At 52.8% G+C, this 16925-nt stretch overlaps 2 protein-coding genes and 1 long non-coding RNA gene across 4 annotated transcripts; 1 reads left to right on the top strand and 2 right to left on the bottom strand.

Annotated features, from left to right (window-relative positions):
- Positions 1 to 3546: 3546 nt before the first annotated feature.
- Positions 3547 to 9992, bottom strand: them4 (thioesterase superfamily member 4). 2 transcript variants are annotated; one of them, XM_015336449.2, is made up of 6 exons: positions 9017 to 9992; positions 7981 to 8149; positions 6886 to 7048; positions 5881 to 5991; positions 5082 to 5206; positions 3547 to 4146 (listed from the first exon to the last, which is right to left on the bottom strand). In XM_015336449.2, exons 1-6 carry the CDS (start codon positions 9164 to 9166, stop codon positions 4103 to 4105), a joined length of 762 nt encoding a protein of 253 aa, XP_015191935.1. In that variant the 5' UTR covers positions 9167 to 9992; the 3' UTR covers positions 3547 to 4102. The 2 variants fall into 2 exon arrangements, with proteins under 2 accessions (XP_015191935.1, XP_015191936.1); XM_015336450.2 differs by having other exon boundaries at positions 7981 to 8146; positions 9017 to 9990.
- An 858-nt stretch (positions 9993 to 10850) lies between these two features.
- On the top strand, positions 10851 to 13436 carry LOC107075397 (cilia- and flagella-associated protein 141). Its single transcript, XM_069184822.1, has 5 exons — positions 10851 to 10882; positions 11689 to 11778; positions 12481 to 12521; positions 12641 to 12767; positions 12941 to 13436. Exons 2-5 carry the CDS (start codon positions 11707 to 11709, stop codon positions 13040 to 13042), a joined length of 342 nt encoding a protein of 113 aa, XP_069040923.1. The 5' UTR covers positions 10851 to 10882; positions 11689 to 11706; the 3' UTR covers positions 13043 to 13436.
- Positions 13437 to 14149: 713 nt separating this feature from the next.
- LOC107075400 (uncharacterized) lies at positions 14150 to 16799 on the bottom strand. The gene is made up of 3 exons (XR_001476935.2): positions 16693 to 16799; positions 15257 to 15371; positions 14150 to 14717 (listed from the first exon to the last, which is right to left on the bottom strand). It is a non-coding gene; the product is annotated as an uncharacterized lncRNA (long non-coding RNA).
- Positions 16800 to 16925: the final 126 nt, after the last annotated feature.

The raw sequence follows: 16925 nt of genomic DNA, 5'->3' as shown, positions 1-16925 counted from the left end.
GGAACTGCAAGATTAAGATGAGGTGCTGGACTACTCACTTCGCTAGGAAATTGTTCATTGTTCTGGCGAATGCTTTTTGCGAATTATTTTTGTCATTCTCTGTTGCATGAATGGTTATTTTTTAACAGTTTGGTCACATTTATTCTTTGTACATTTTGTGATACTAGCGAACAGTACATGAGCAACAAAAGCCCAAAACACTTTACCTGGGTTGTGTGAGCAAAGGGTGATGCACACAGGCTACAAAAATCGAATCTGTGTCTGGACTGTGTGAGCGCACTGTGCTGTGCATGGGCTACAAGAATCTAGATCCCTGTGCTCACACAGTCCAGACACACTGTGCTGTTCATGGGCTACAAGAATCTAGATCCTGTGTCTGGACTGTGTGAGCGCATTGTGCTGTTCATGGGCTACAGGAATCTAGATCCTGTGTCTGGACTGTGTGAGCGCATTGTGCTGTTCATGGGCTACAGGAATCTAGATCCTGTGTCTGGACTGTGTGAGCGCACTGTCCTGTTCATGGGCTACGAGAATCTAGGTCCAAGCGACACTGGTCCAGTGTGTCTAGTGGGGCGCACTGGTAACAGGGTCCAGAACTTTTCATCTCAGCTTGGCACATATCACCTACAGACTGCTAAAAATAAAATATGCACAATCCAAATGTGTTAAAACAGAACTGTTTCAAGTGGTTGAAATTGAGCTTGTCTGGAGCCGGCGGGTTTTCTCTGAGTGCAGCGTGTTAATTTCTGAGGTTTCGCTCGTTGAGGGGGTGTGTACTCGGATTGTGGTCACACCGATGTGACTGAAAGGCCTTTGTGAATCAGCCTGGACTCTGCTGTGAAATGTTACTGTAAGCCTGTCCCACACACGCTTCTCACTCGCACCCAACTTTACTGGAACCCCCTTAAAAAAACAACACGAGCCAAGACAGAGAGAGACAGGGCAGAGAGCAAGACAGCCTGGGCCTCCAGATCTCACATCTCATAGCTCTCCTGTGTGTCTCCTTTCTGCTGCCGATCACATTCTGTTGGTGCAGATTGTCCAACACAGTGAGTGTGCCACAGTGCCAGTGTAGCACGGCACAGTGAGATTGTGCCACAGTGCCAGTGTAGCACTGCACAGTGAGATTGTGCCACAGTGCCAGTGTAGCACGGCACAGTGAGAGTGTGCCACAGTGCCAGTGTAGCACTGCACAGTGAGAGTGTGGCACAGTGCAAGTGTAGCACTGCACAGCGGGAGCGTGCCACAGTGCCAGTGTAGCACTGCACAGTGAGAGTGTGGCACAGTGCCAGTGTAGCACTGCACAGTGAGAGTGTGGCACAGTGCAAGTGTAGCACTGCACAGTGAGAGTGTGGCACAGTGCAAGTGTAGCACTGCACAGTGAGAGTGTGGCACAGTGCCAGTGTAGCACTGCACAGTGAGAGTGTGGCACAGTGCCAGTGTAGCACTGCACAGTGAGAGTGTGGCACAGTGCCAGTGTAGCACTGCACAGTGAGAGTGTGCCACAGTGCCAGTGTAGCACTGCACAGTGAGAGTGTGGCACAGTGCAAGTGTAGCACTGCACAGTGAGAGTGTGGCACAGTGCCAGTGTAGCACTGCACAGTGAGAGTGTGGCACAGTGCCAGTGTAGCACTGCACAGTGAGAGTGTGGCACAGTGCAAGTGTAGCACTGCACAGCGGGAGCGTGCCACAGTGCCAGTGTAGCACTGCACAGTGGGAGCGTGGCACAGTGCCAGTGTAGCACTGCACAGTGAGAGTGTGGCACAGTGCAAGTGTAGCACTGCACAGCGGGAGCGTGCCACAGTGCCAGTGTAGCACTGCACAGTGAGAGTGTGGCACAGTGCCAGTGTAGCACTGCACAGTGGGAGTGTGGCACAGTGCCAGTGTAGCACTGCACAGTGAGAGTGTGGCACAGTGCAAGTGTAGCACTGCACAGCGGGAGCGTGCCACAGTGCCAGTGTAGCACTGCACAGTGAGAGTGTGGCACAGTGCCAGTGTAGCACTGCACAGTGAGAGTGTGGCACAGTGCCAGTGTAGCACTGCACAGTGAGAGTGTGCCACAGTGCCAGTGTAGCACTGCACAGTGAGAGTGTGGCACAGTGCAAGTGTAGCACTGCACAGCGGGAGCGTGCCACAGTGCCAGTGTAGCACTGCACAGTGAGAGTGTGGCACAGTGCCAGTGTAGCACTGCACAGTGAGAGTGTGGCACAGTGCCAGTGTAGCACTGCACAGTGAGAGCGTGGCACAGGGCAAGTGTAGCACTGCACAGTGAGAGTGTGGCACAGTGCAAGTGTAGCACTGCACAGTGAGAGTGTGGCACAGTGCCAGTGTAGCACTGCACAGTGAGAGTGTGGCACAGTGCCAGTGTAGCACTGCACAGTGAGAGTGTGGCACAGTGCCAGTGTAGCACTGCACAGTGAGAGTGTGGCACAGTGCCAGTGTAGCACTGCACAGTGAGAGTGTGGCACAGTGCCAGTGTAGCACTGCACAGTGAGAGTGTGGCACAGTGCCAGTGTAGCACTGCACAGTGAGAGCGTGGCACAGTGCAAGTGTAGCACTGCACAGTGAGAGTGTGGCACAGTGCAAGTGTAGCACTGCACAGTGAGAGTGTGGCACAGTGCCAGTGTAGCACTGCACAGTGAGAGTGTGGCACAGTGCCAGTGTAGCACTGCACAGTGAGAGCGTGGCACAGTGCAAGTGTAGCACTGCACAGTGAGAGTGTGGCACAGTGCAAGTGTAGCACTGCACAGTGAGAGTGTGGCACAGTGCCAGTGTAGCACTGCACAGTGGGAGTGTGGCACAGTGCCAGTGTAGCACTGCACAGTGAGAGTGTGGCACAGTGCCAGTGTAGCACTGCACAGTGAGAGTGTGGCACAGTGCCAGTGTAGCACTGCACAGTGAGAGCGTGGCACAGTGCCAGTGTAGCACTGCACAGTGAGAGTGTGCCACAGTGCCAGTGTAGCACTGCACAGTGAGAGTGTGGCACAGTGCCAGTGTAGCACTGCACAGTGAGAGTGTGGCACAGTGCAAGTGTAGCACTGCACAGTGAGAGTGTGGCACAGTGCAAGTGTAGCACTGCACAGTGAGAGTGTGGCACAGTGCCAGTGTAGCACTGCACAGTGAGAGTGTGGCACAGTGCCAGTGTAGCACTGCACAGTGAGAGTGTGGCACAGTGCCAGTGTAGCACTGCACAGCGGGAGCGTGCCACAGTGCCAGTGTAGCACTGCACAGTGCGAGTGTCCACTGCAGGACACACTGACAGAAACACAGACAAGCTCACCCGCACACCTGGGACACGTTCCAAAGAAGCCGACGCACCCACCAGCATGTAGCTTCCCCGTGGGAAACCATGTGAACAAGGGGAGAACATACAAACTCCACGGAATTGAACCCAGGACCCCAGCACCGCGAAGCAGAAATGCTTGGCACGGTGCCAACGTGATTCCCCGTTTCCGTTTTACCTCATAATGTTTCACCCCAAAAAATCAAGAGTGCCCTCTAGTGTTCAGAAGCAGTCATGGACAAGAATAAAAGAAACTGGCAATGTTTTGAGATAAGAACTGGAAATATTTTAATAATAATAATACTAGACTCACTGTCAAAAAATGAAAATCCTTATTTTAGTTCTGTGGGGCAGCAGTCCAGCAGGATTTTCATTTTAGAATTATAGTTTATCAACAAATTTGGGCGTAATACCTAAAAGTATTAAGGTTCACACTATATAGCTTCCAGTCTGGGCCAGGTCATACTGTAGCCCTACAGTCCAGAGATCACTGGTCCAGTCTGGGTCACACTGTAACCCTATAGTCCAGAGATTGCCGGTCCAGTCTGGGCCGGGTCACACTGTAACCCTACAGTCCAGAGATCACTGGTCCAGTCTGGGTCACACTGTAACCCTACAGTCCAGAGATCACTGGTCCAGTCTGGGTCACACTGTAACCCTACAGCCCAGAGATCGCTGGTCCAGTCTGGGCCGGGTCACACTGTAACCCTACAGTCCAGAGACTTGGGGGGGGGGTCCTGCAGTCAGTTTCAGTTCCTGCTGCCTCCACATGGCCAAGGCTGCAGTCATGTGATCGCTCCGTGTCTCTCTTCTCCGGCGTCAGCCTGTGAACAGGTGGCTCACTCCAACAGATACGAACAGGCCTGGGGGGAGCAGGGTTCACAGTCAACACAGGCTTCACAATATTCACTGTCAGGTTTAATAAAGACCTAACAGACGTTATACAGAACTTGACACAGTGCCAGCAATTCTGCAGAGCCTCCTGTGTCCCTCAGTGAAGAGACTAATGTCCACCTTATTCTGCACGGATTCAGCCACTAACTGGCTCAGTTCAGTAATTGGCAGCAGGTCAGGACAGAGAGCAGAGCCTGCTGCACACCAGGGCCAGAGCTCCTCTGTGTAAATTCCATGTCCTGCTCTGCTGCACAGGGGAACAGTGGGAAATGTCAGTGCTGAGTAAGGTAAGGGCCTGTTTATTGTATGAGCTTGTCAGGATTGAGTCTCTGGTGCTCTGGCAACTCTCAGCTTGTTCAGTCGTGCTGAAGTATGTGTACAGTAGGTGCAATCAGCTGTTTTCAGGCATGTCTGGTTATGATCACTTGTGTAGGCGCAATGAGCTGTGTTGAGTTGTGTCTGGATGTGATCAATTGTGTAAGTGCGATGAGCTGTGTTCAGGCACATCTGGCTGTATTGAGCCATGCAGGTGGGACGAGCTGTGTTCAGGCGTGTCTGGCTGTGATCAGTGGTGCAGGTGCGATGAGCTGTGTTCAGGCGTGTCTGGCTGTGATCAGTGCTGCAGGTGCGATGAGCTGTGTTCAGGCGTGTCTGGCTGTGTTCAGTTGTGCAGGTGCAGGTGCGATGAGCTGTGGTCGGGCGTGTCTGGCTGTGTTCAGTGGTGCAGGTGTGATGAGCTGTGTTCAGGCGTGTCTGGCTGTGCTCAGTCATGCAGGTGCGATGAGCTGTGGTCGGGCTTGTCTGGCTGTGATCAGCGGTGAAGGTGTGATGAGCTGTGTTCAGGCGTGTCTAGCTGTGCTCAGGTGTGTCTGGCTGTGCTGAGCCGTGCTCAGGAGTCACAGACCTGTGGCCTCTGTGTGCAGTTTGGAGCCGTCGGCGCTGGTGATCCGGCAGGAGACCCAGGTCTTGCGGCCCTCGACCCGATCCACAGCACAGTCGACCAGAACCACCGAGCCCAGAGAGATGGGGCTACAGGAGAACACCAGAGAGGTCAGGCGCACGGCGCTACTGCACAGAGCAGCAGGGCGAGTGGACACACACTCCTCCAGCGCACTGTCAACTACCCAATCAAGGAGCTACACTGTAGCAGGGCCAGCCATGGGCACAGGCAGAGAGTTTGTCAAAAATCATTGGTACTTTATTATAGTTTTCAGATCCATACAAGTACAGAACAGATGTTTCAATGCAGTAATATGTATGTTATGATTTGCTAGAATTGTTTTAGTGACATATCCCATTTATCGGTATTTATGTTCTTATTACTTTCAATGTTAAAATACATCTTTATAAAAACATTGTGCTTCTTCTTCCAGTTTGTAAGTTACTTATTATGTGTTCTTCAAAGCTGGTTAATAAAAGTTTTCTATGTATACCATGAATTTATTTGAATTGCTCTAAATAGTAAAATAAGGTTCATAGTGTTAGCTGACAACAGGGTGTCTTTGCAAATATTGATCTGGAGGTGCCCCTTTCTGAGATCTTCCCCAGGGCCTCCAAACAGCTAGGATGGGCCCAGCACTGAGTAACTGAGCAAGACAAGCGTACAGCACCAGACAGCTGCAGGACGGTGCAGGACAAGAGCACAGCCCGGCGCCGTTCAGCACAGCCCGGGCTGGGAAGACGCCGGCGTCTCCCGGCCGTACCTGCAGTAGTTGATGTTGAGGTTGGCGGTCAAGACGAACCCGGAGATGTAGGTGGCACAGGCGCCCGTCACATTGTCGATAATGGTGGCGATGGCTCCCCCATGCACATGCCTGGGCAGGGGAGAAAGGGCACACGAGTGAGGCAATACAACAGCGATCTAGCACAGTGCACTCACACAGTCCAGACACAGGGATCTAGATTCTCGTAGCCCATGAACAGCACAGTGCGCTCACACAGTCCAGACACAGGGATCTAGATTCCTGTAGCCCATGAACAGCACAGTGCGCTCACACAGTCCAGACACAGGGATCTAGATTCCTGTAGCCCATGAACAGCACAGTGCGCTCACACAGTCCAGACACAGGATCTAGATTCTCGTAGCCCATGAACAGCACAGTGCGCTCACACAGTCCAGACACAGGGATCTAGATTCCTGTAGCCCATGAACAGCACAGTGCGCTCACACAGTCCAGACACAGGGATCTAGATTCCTGTAGCCCATGAACAGCACAGTGCGCTCACACAGTCCAGACACAGGGATCTAGATTCCTGTAGTCCATGAACAGCACAGTGCGCTCACACAGTCCAGACACAGGATCTAGATTCGCGCTCACACAGTCCAGACACAGGGATCTAGATTCTTGTAGCCCATGAACAGCACAGTGCGCTCACACAGTCCAGACACAGGATCTAGATTCTTATAGCCCATGAACAGCACAGTGTGTCTGGACTGTGTGAGCACAGGGATCTAGATTCTTGTAGCTGATGTGGAGTACAGTGCACTCTCACGCTGCAGGCAGTGTGTTCTAGATCATGGCCCAACAGGACGCTGTCAGCCTAGTTCAAAGAGTTCAAGATTCTTGTAGATCTATCGTATTGCTCTTGAGGCATGTACACAGACAGAAAGCTTGGAAAGGCTGGATTAATTGCCCTCTCATCCAGGCAGTTCCTCAGCATTAACTGCCCTTTGCCCCACCAGTGTCTCAGGGTCAAGTGCCCCTCACCCAGGAGGCCCCTCCAGGAGATGCCCGGCTTGGAAGACACAGACAGCCCTCTTCTCTTCCTCGTTTATGAAGATGGCGTACTCGAACGCAGCACCGGGCTCCTTGATGTTCCTGGTGAAGAGCCGAGCCCGAGACTGAACCAGCCTACTGAGGCACTGCCCTCCTGGAAGACAGACAGACAGACAGTCAGGAGGACAGACAGGCACAGAGTGAGAGATGGACAGGCACAGAGTGAGACAGAGAGAGACAGACAGGCACAGAGTGAGAGAGAGGTGAACAGACAGACAGGCAGGAAGTCAAATGGAAACAGGGCAACAGACACAGAGAAATGAAAAATAAAATAACTGCAGTCTGTCCTAGAGGTGGGCATGGCTCCTGACACAGGGGGATCTGAGGGGTCTGAATGTCGCTACACTAAAGATCATCGTCCTCCGTTTCCATATCGTCACTGAAGAGGAAGGAGAGTGCCTCGTCACTCCTGGAAAGTGCTGCCAGAACCGCAGGTGTCTCTACCTCCGTGCTCGGCTTCGAAAGGCTCGACTCCACCCCGCCCGACCCCCACACCTCTCCCAGACTGCCCCCAGCAAACACCCTCCCATTACTCCCCCAGAAACAGTGACAGGGGGCGTGTCCTCCCTCAGAACTCTAGGTACAGTTGTGGTCAGCCCCACTACAGACGCGAACACTGCTGCTGTTGGAGTCAAGAGGCCTTCAACGCCTGCAGGCAGGCAGATCAGAAGAGCTAAATCTCTTTAGTCCTGTCTCCTCTGCTCTGTGAAGGGGGAGGACGTGACTCACGTGATGTGAAATCCTGAAAGGTGAAATGACAATGTCAAACCAGGGGCCCACAGTTCAGACAGCATGTGGAAACTCAGGGGGAGGGCATTGGAAACAGAGAGCAGGAGGCGCTCCTTAACACAAAGGGTGGCGGGGGTCTGGAACAAGCTATCCAGCCATGTGGTTGCTGGGGGTCTTTTGGGAAACAGACGAACGAGATCCTCGCGCCCACGAGCTACAGAGCGACCTAGCCCAGCTCTGGGGGCCACGCTGGCCGGCCCCTCCCTGTCCGGAGGGACGAGGGGGCGGGAGACGTACCCGTGGCGTACTTGAGGAAGCGGTTGTAGCTGGGCAGCCTCTTCCAGCGCCCCCCGCCCCCCGGCTCCTGGTCGTACTGGTCGTACAGGCGCCGCATCTCCGCCGACCAGCTGTCGTTGGGCAGGCTGTAGTCCCGGGGGGCCGAGGAGAAGAGCCGGGGCGACACCTGCTGGACAGGGGCGGAAGCGCAGGCACACAATAACAGGGGAGACAGGCTCGGTGCGGAGGATACGTGTGCACAATCGTGCAACGTGCAAATGTCCCAACACTGGTGCTCACCTGCAATGGGGGCACTGGATACAGAAAGTGCTCTTATTCCTAAACAATACATAAACACTGAAATACCCCCCCAAAAAGGTGGCATTCCTACTTTTCATATTCATCTTTTCATCTCCAATCCAAATTGTTTGAGTATACAGCAAAAATACTGCAGTGTGATAGCAATTTTGACTTCACTGTCCCAATACACATGGAGGGCACTCTTTGCCTTGTCTGTCCATATATATACCTGCCCTCTGTCCCCTGTCTGTCCATATATACCTGCCCCTCTGTCCCCTGTCTGTCCATATATATACCTGCCCCTCTGCCCCCTGTCTGTCCATATATATACCTGCCCCTCTGTCCCGTCTGTCCACATATACCTGCCCCTTTGTCCCCTGTCTGTCCATATATATACCTGCCCCTCTGCCCCTTGTCTGTCCATATATACCTGCCCTCTGCCCCGTCTGTCCATATATATACCTGCCCCTCTGCCCCCTGTCTGTCCATATATATACCTGCCCCTCTGCCCCCTGTCTGTCCATATATATACCTGCCCCTCTGCCCCCTGTCTGTCCATATATATACCTGCCCCTCTGTCCCCTGTCTGTCCATATATATACCTGCCCCTCTGCCCCCTGTCTGTCCATATATATATACCTACCCCTCTGTCCCCTGTCTGTCCATATATATACCTACCCCTCTGTCCCCTGTCTGTCCATATATATACCTGCCCCCTGTCTGTCCATATATATTCTCACACGCAGTGCTGACTCACCGTGAGGGTCCGGTCTGTGGGCGCTCCGAGGCGCGGGGGGCTCCTCTGGAAGGCCAGCTTCAGGGCCTGCCTGTGGAGGTGAGCCGCGACCCTGCGCTCCACCAGCTGCACAAGGCCCCTGGCCATTCGGATGCCCTGCTGGAGCAGCATGGCTCTCCACCAGCAGGGGGCGGGAGTGAGGGCTCGGGGAGCTAAAGAGCCAGGAGTCTTTCCCAGCACAATGTACCTGTGTGGAGAACTTACACTGCCAGCACAAAAAACGTGTACTGCAGAGTACTAAACTAAATATTAGGTAATAAAATATATTTAGCTGGAGTGAAAACTACGTGGAAGTGCACTGAAAACCGAGAGCAGGAGGCCCATCTTTACACAACAGGTGGTGGGAGAGTGGAACAAGCTGCCCAGCCATGTGCCCGTAGTTATAGACGAACTACTATGACGACTAACGGCCTGGCCGGGCTGAAACTCGTTTGTAAGCTGTCCTCTGTTTCTAACTTGATACTTTTTTCCAGTATAATGTTTAAAACCTACCACTGGGAGGCTAAGCAAACTAACTCTCGTATCACTTCTATTTCCACAACTTCAAACACAGTGTGAATAAACCACTGCAGCGAAAAAAAAGTATAAAATATTTTCCGATAGAGCGCAGGCGGCATAAACTAGCGTTGTCATGCAGCGATTTGTAACCGGAACGGTACTGTTTAAATGTTAAAGTGAAATAATACTGGATAGACCGAATACATGAATGATGTCACAACAAATGCCAATGAACGCTTGTCAGAGAGGCTTTTAAGCGATACTCGGTAGAATAATACGTTTTATTTATACTTAGCGAACGAAAGATCCTTTAATTTATGGACATATATCACCCATCAGTTTCGGCTCCCGTAACGCTGATGTGCCGGCCGCACAGATGACATTGAGCACACCGGTAGTTTCACAACTCGCCTCCGGCTGACTCACTTCAGCACTTCCTGGGAACAGAGCATGGGGGATCACCTGATCACAACCAGCGCGTATGATTGGCTCGACTTTCCCGTCACTCAAAAATTCAACCTACACGTGACCTTCAGCGCACAGCTCGCTTTGCGCGCTTGAGGTTGAGGTCCCGACCGTCACCCATGCGATGCCGGCTGATACAGTATTCTGCAGAGAGGGGAGGGATGACCGTAACCCATCAATAATAATAATAATAATAATAAAAAACTTTATTTTATATAGCGCCTTTAAAGGTGGCTTCTCAAAGCGCTTTACAGGATGACAATAAAAATAAATAAGAAGACTACAACAATAAATAAGAAAATTTCACAAGACAGGACACAATTATAATTACAGCAATACAACAATAACAATAGAGGAGACCGTGGAAGATGGTATTAAGAAGAGCAGAGGGGTGAAGAATGGAACCAGTTAAGTAAAGGCTTTTCTGAAAAGGAGGGTTTTGAGTCTGGATTTGAAGGAGTTTAGAGAAGGTGACTCTCTAATATCCTTGGGCAAGGAGTTCCAGAGCTTGGGGGCATAGCAGGAGAAGGCCCTGTCGCCCATACAATGTAGACGGGCTTGGGGGACAGTAAGGAGGGCAGAATTTGAAGAGCGGAGGTTGCGAGGTGGGGAGTAGGGCGATAAAAGTTCAGACAGGTATTGAGGTGCCAAGCCATGTAAAGCCTTGTAGGTGAGCATGAGGATTTTAAAGTCTACGCGGAATTTGACCGGAATCCAGTGCAAGGACTCCAGGATAGGAGTAATGTGAACACTTGCACTAGATCTGGTCAGGATTCTGGCTGCTGAATTTTGGACATACTGCAGCTTGTTCAGAGTAGATTTAGAACCTCATATTTACCAAAAGAGAAGCCGCAAAAGAAAGACGTGAGAATTGAATTTGGTCATAAGGGGTACTTATTTTAGCATCACACACACAGTGCAAAATGTCTCACCTTCGCGCTACAAAAGGAGTGAAAAATCGATTTCCGAAAGACGCATACAGATACAAGACAGATCACAGAACCTTCGAACAGAAGAGACTCAGTTCCTCCAGCCTGTCAATGTGGGACACTCCCTTCAGACTGAAGAGACTCAGTTCCTCCAGCCTGTGTCAGTGTGGGACACTCCCTTCAGACTGAAGAGACTCAGTTCCTCCAGCCTGTCAGTGTGGGACACTCAACCCTGGAATATTACTCTTCTCTGGGCAGATTCCAGAGCAGCGGTATCTCTTCATATGCGTTTTGATCAAAATTGTATTTTAAATTAGGCCTTAATGGAGCGTTAGAAAGTTTCAACACAAATTTAAATTCTATTGAGCTGAAGTCACCGCGTGGGTGACAGTCAGGAAGTCAAGGCGGCTAAACAGCATCCGGGTACCGCCGTCTCTGTTACCCTGGCGTTTCCGTTGCTGCGGCAACCGGCTGACGTCGCTGCGGTGGCATCTCGAGCCGTCCGGTCTTTAAATGTAAAACTATTTCAAAACTGGCAAAGTTTGCGATTGGACAGTAACAAAACTCTGCCAGGACGTATGTGAACTTTATATGGTTTAGGAGTGTTTAGGTTAATAATTACAAAAAGTCCCGTTGCCGTTGTTTTTGTGAAGAAGGAGCCTCAAATCGTCTTTGTAATTCTAACGTAAACTAGTGGTATCCTCTATTAACGTATTTAATTTCTTTTACTCGACACCAAAGGCAATAACATTTCCAGTAATGAGTCTCTTTGGCGTGTCTCAGCACCGGTCTGGCAACAAACTAGTGCAGCGAGAGCGAGACCGAATCCAGGTAAGTGAACAAGCGGCTGTGCGGCTCAGTTCGGTGAAGATTCTCCTCCCTCCTCTACCGCGGCGCCCGTCCGTTTCCTACAGTATGAGTTACCGACGTTTACAGCATGCTTTACCACACGTGCTTTACCCTGATCTCACTGGGCTGTACTGCACTGTACTGTGCTTTTACCCTGATCTCACTGGGCTGTACTGCACTGTACTGTGCTTTTACCCTGATCTCACTGGGCTGCACCGCTCTGTACTGTACTTTTACCCTGATCTCACTGGGCTGCACTGCACTGTACTGTGCTTTTACCTTGATCTCACTGGGCTGTACTGCACTGTACTGTGCTTTTACCCTGATCTCACTGGGCTGTACTGCACTGTACTGTGCTTTTACCCTGATCTCACTGGGCTGCACCGCTCTGTACTGTACTTTTACCCTGATCTCACTGGGCTGCACTGCACTGTACTGTGCTTTTACCCTGATCTCACTGGGCTGCACTGCACTGTACTGTGCTTTTACCCTGATCTCACTGGGCTGTACTGCACTGTACTGTACTTTTACCCTGATCTCACTGGGCTGTACTGCACTGTACTGTGCTTTTACCCTGATCACACTGCGCAGGAGAGGACACCTCTTTTAGGACAGCGGGGCACCTCTGAGCAGAGCACTGCTTTCTGTCTATTACTGATCCAGCTTCTCTGTTTTCTCCTGCAGAAAGATGAAGAACTGAAGACCCGAGCCGAGGAACTAGAGAGGTAACACACCCTCTCTCACACCCCACACCCTCTCCCTCCCCCCCCCCCCAGCTGTTACCCCAGGTGTGCAGTGACTGACCCCCCCTGACTAGTCGTCTTCTCTCTCCCTCCCGCCACAGCATGAAGGCTCTGGCCACGGAGGTGGAATTCCAGAGCTCGTCTCAGGCGGGCTCAGCCCGGGACCAGCGGAGCCTGAAGCGGGCGCAGGAGGGCGAGCTCAGACTGGCGCGCGCCGCTCTGACGATGGTGAGCAGGGACGGGGACAGGGGCGGGGGGGGGGGGGGGTAGGAATCAGAGACAGTGGGGAAGGAGGGAGGGAGAGGGCTGATGGAGCTGTCTGAGCCGTCATACCGGCGGACGACACCAGGTGGGGGTGTTGTCACCGCGCTGAGGAGGGCTGCGGCGTCTGTTTTCCCCAGGTGCGCCGCGCCGCCCTGCAGGAGCTGCTGGAGCAGGAGCACCGGCAGTACGCGCAGGAGCTGAGCCGCCTGGGAAAAGCCTTCTACCTCCAGAGGAGATAATCCAGGGATTCCCGACTCCAGCACCCCAGGGGGGGGACGGGGCAGGACTCGAGGGGAAAGATCAATCCCTTCTCCGCGGCTCTGGGTGTCTGATTCCCCGGACTGGGGAACCTGCTGGATTGGGGACCTCCCTGCGGGCTGGATTCCGGATCTCGGAATCGCAGGCCGTCCTCCTGTCGAGCACTGCTCCCCTGTCTCCCCGAGCACGGTGTCCCATCTGCCCACAGCGGCCGGCGGAGTTGTGTCCGGGACAACGGATCTGGGCGCTGGGAACACCGGGGGCAGGGGGCCTCCGGTCAGCTGGAGGTCGGGCTGCGTGTCTGAACCCGGGATCTAGGCAGAATCGTCACCTGTCTTTCACCGTTTGAAATAAAGTTGGGGAGATTAAAATGTGTTTCTGGCCCCAGCTATCTTTTCAGCTGACAGAAAAAGGATCAGGAATATACAGTTTTTACCCCGGCACTGCCAGATATACTGCCAGACAAACCTGTTTAATCACCAGCTTGGACATTGACAGTTGCATAACCTGACTTCCAAGGGACAGCAGTCAAGACTCCCCTTGCACAGCAGTCTGATCCACTCCAGGTTTTACAGTGCAGTCAGACTCCCAGTGCACGGCGGTCTGATCCACTCCAGGTTTTACAGTGCAGTCAGACTCCCAGTGCACAGCGGTCCGATCCAGTCTAAACTGTAATGCCAGACAGAGGCTTCTTGCTACCAGCTACCAGAAATCTTAGCCTCCTGTAAAAATTTGCATGGCGAGACGTGTAACCAAAACAATATTTAAAGCACACAGACGCACTTGTACGGGAGCCAGCAGCAGGCCAGACCAGCAGGGCTCAGAGCTCTCTGCTGCAGGGCGTCCTAGCCCTCCGGGCCTGTTGCACGCCAGCAGGGGGGCACGCCCTGCCAGCAGGGGGGCGGAAGGGATAACCGAGGGGTAATTAGAAAGGAGGGAGACGTCGGAATGTCCCCTGACCTGCCCAGCCGGAAGACCAGGCTCTGCAGGCCCCCGGGGGACAGCTGGTCCTTTAGCAGTGAACTCGCCCTCGCCCCGCCCTCCCACAAACACCCGCAGCTGGCAGAAACGACAAAGACACGGTCCCCTGTGTGAAGGTCTTTTTATTTTCCTTCTCCGCTGTTCTTGCTGGTGTACAGTAACAACAGGCGTCAAGTCTAAAGACGTACGAAGAGAGAAGCCCCGAGCGTTCGATCCCCTCACCTGCTGCACAGCGGGTCTTTCAAGATGCACGATTCTCCCTTGCTCTTCCACCAGGGGGCGCTACAGAGGCACTCTGACAGGGTTTGACACAGAGCCTCTAAGGGCGTCCAGTAACTTAACTCAACTGGTGAAACGATCGATGCCTCTTGCTTTATTAGACATCTGTAGACTTTAGCTCATAAAATGTTGCAGATTGCAAGTGGCAAAGGAAAATGTTGCACATGAAAAATCCAGCTGCTCAGCCTAAACCCCAGCAATGACTGCAAAGTAGCGAGTGAGAGCTCAGCTGGAATGAAGATCAGGGCTCATCACAGTGTCTCCTTCGTCAGGTGTGTCTGGGTGTGCTGGTGAGGTATGCCCCCCCAGGGCCTGGTGGGGTGGGGTACGTATCTCCTCTCGAGGGGGTGGGCGGGAGCCGCCTACTTCGGGGCTTCGGTCAGACCGCAGAGTTTTCTGGAAAACAAGACGACAATCAGATCGGGGGGATCACTGCTCGCCTTCAGCGCAGCCGGCCGGCCGTGAGACCCCAGAGCCGACGCAGAACCCTGCTGGAACTGGACTGGGAAGCCCAGTGTCTGACCACTCCTGCTACACATGTAGAGCCTTCAGCAGAGGGGGGGGTCTCCAAAACGAGACCCTCCAAGTTGGTCCACCCCTGGACTCCCTCACAACCAGCTGGTGAGTTACTGTGCGAGGTGTACCAGAGAGGGGCGTTGAAATACGATCTCATCTGTCGCGCAGATCCCATCATCACGGCCCCTCCCATCACTCTGACCGACCAGGACTCTTTCAGGAGAGTCCGGATCTCAGCACCGATGCAGTTAAGCACTGGGCCGGTTCCGTCACGAGGAGCTTGGCTAAGACACTGGCTCTCCAGCAGCAGGGCCAGACTCGCAGAGCTGGACTGTAGATTAAACGTCATGCCCAGCTGTACTGTTTCACAGTAAAAACACAGGAAGCGCTCGGAGCCCTGCGGCCGCTCGGCTGCTCACCTGCCCTCCTCCTGCTCCTTGTCCACAAACTGGCAGATCCGGTTCTTCTCCTCCAGCTGCTGCTTCAGGCTGCTGGTCTGGCCCTCGGCCGCCTTCTTCTCCTCGTCCCGCTGGGCTGTGGGCGCAGGGGCAGGCAGAGCGTGACGGCGGGGCACCGCGGCGGCGGGGCGAGCGGGTGAGTGGTGAGTAAGCGAGTGGACGGGCGAACGAATAAGTGGATGAATGGGTGAGTGGATGGTTGAGTGGATGAGTGAATAGATGGGTAGGTGAATGGCTGACTAAGGGAATGCATGGTGAGTGAGTGGAGGAGTGAACGAATAAGTGGATGAATGAGTGAATGATTGGTTGAGTGGATGAGTGAATAGATGGGTAAGTGAATGGTTGATGGTTAAATGAATGAATGAATAGATGGGTAGGTGAATGGTTGAATAAGGGAATGCATGGTGAGTGGATGAGTGAATGAATAAGTGGATGAATGAGTGAATGGATGGTTGAGTGGATGAATGAGTGAATAGATGGGTACGTGAATGGGTGGTTGACTGGATGAATGAGTGAATAGATGGGTAGGTGAATGGTTGAATAAGGGAATTCATGGTGAGTGGATGAGTGGATGGGTGAGTGAAAGAATAAGTGAGTGGATGGATGAGTGAGTGGGTGAGTGGAAGGATGAACAGTATATATTTTGAATGAAAAGCAATGTCTGCTGAGAAGTACAAAACATCCCAAAATCCAGAGGTGTGAGAAATCAGCCCTCGAGCAGACAGACGCTGGTGGTGCACGCAGGTGAGGATATTTATGCAGGAAGGACTATACCTAAACCCATCTCAGTGGCCTCCAGTGGCAGGGCCACAGGGCCACAGCAGGCAGATGTCTTACAAGGGTCCCCTTACAGGGTCAATGTACCCCCTCTTAGTACCACCAGACCTCCTGGGAGGCACTTCCTACCAGGAATGATGTCCCCTTAAAACCTCTGTAAAAACTCTGTGAGCATAGCCAGCAGAGGCGTGGCTCAGGGCTTAAATTGTTATATTCATTAGGTCACTGCTCTTGTCGCATGACAGAACCACAGGAGGCAGAACTGATTCACACATTCTGATCCGGCCCTTTGCGTGTCTAAAGCCAACGGTAGCAGCCTGTTCCACCCCCCTTCATCGGGGCTCATCAGCGGGGCTCAGCAGACACTATACAGTAACACAGGACACCCTCTAGTGTCCTGGAGGAATAAGAAGACAACTCCAAGGCAGCTCCATCCCCTCCAGTGTCTGCATGCTCTGTTGTGGTACAACATGAGGTCAGGGCCAATTAATTAATTTACTAACTGATAAAACCCGTAAGAGACGGACAGACTCAGCTCCTACTGTCTGAGCTTGTGCTGGAGCACCCCCTGCGTTCCTGTACCCCTGACTCGGTCGCCCCCCTCGGGCCCAGAGCCTCACCCTTGAACTCCTGCAGCTGATCCTGCGCTGCTTTCTTCTTATCCTGCGCCTCTTTCTGAAAAAGACAACAGCAGGGGCTGGATCGGCATATTGCTGCCGGCGAAAACACAGACACGCACTCATCCCCACACCTGGGGAGACCCGCTGGCTGTCCATTTACTGCTGCACAGAGACACAGCAAGGAGCTGGAGGGTCACACATTCACGTAGAGGATGCAAAATGAATAATGGCCT

The sequence above is a fragment of the Lepisosteus oculatus genome, chromosome 27 (assembly GCF_040954835.1).
Source record: "Lepisosteus oculatus isolate fLepOcu1 chromosome 27, fLepOcu1.hap2, whole genome shotgun sequence".
Taxonomy (NCBI): Eukaryota; Metazoa; Chordata; class Actinopteri; order Semionotiformes; family Lepisosteidae; genus Lepisosteus; species Lepisosteus oculatus.
This window is presented reverse-complemented; position numbering and strand designations above follow the sequence as displayed.

Excerpts from the sequence above, each read along its gene's own strand:
- LOC107075397 (XM_069184822.1), top strand. The coding sequence starts at position 11,707 with ATGAGTCTCTTTGGCGTGTCTCAGCACCGGTCTGGCAACAAACTAGTG. Across the intron at positions 12,522-12,640 it reads CGAGCCGAGGAACTAGAGAG|CATGAAGGCTCTGGCCACGG; the intron begins GTAACACACCCT and ends CTCCCGCCACAG. Across the intron at positions 12,768-12,940 it reads CGCGCGCCGCTCTGACGATG|GTGCGCCGCGCCGCCCTGCA; the intron begins GTGAGCAGGGAC and ends TGTTTTCCCCAG.
- them4 (XM_015336449.2), bottom strand. The coding sequence starts at position 9,166 with ATGCTGCTCCAGCAGGGCATCCGAATGGCCAGGGGCCTTGTGCAGCTG. Across the intron at positions 5,992-6,885 it reads CTCCTGGAGGGGCCTCCTGG|GCATGTGCATGGGGGAGCCA; the intron begins GTGAGGGGCACT and ends TCCCCTGCCCAG. Across the intron at positions 5,207-5,880 it reads CTCAACATCAACTACTGCAG|CCCCATCTCTCTGGGCTCGG; the intron begins GTACGGCCGGGA and ends GTTCTCCTGTAG.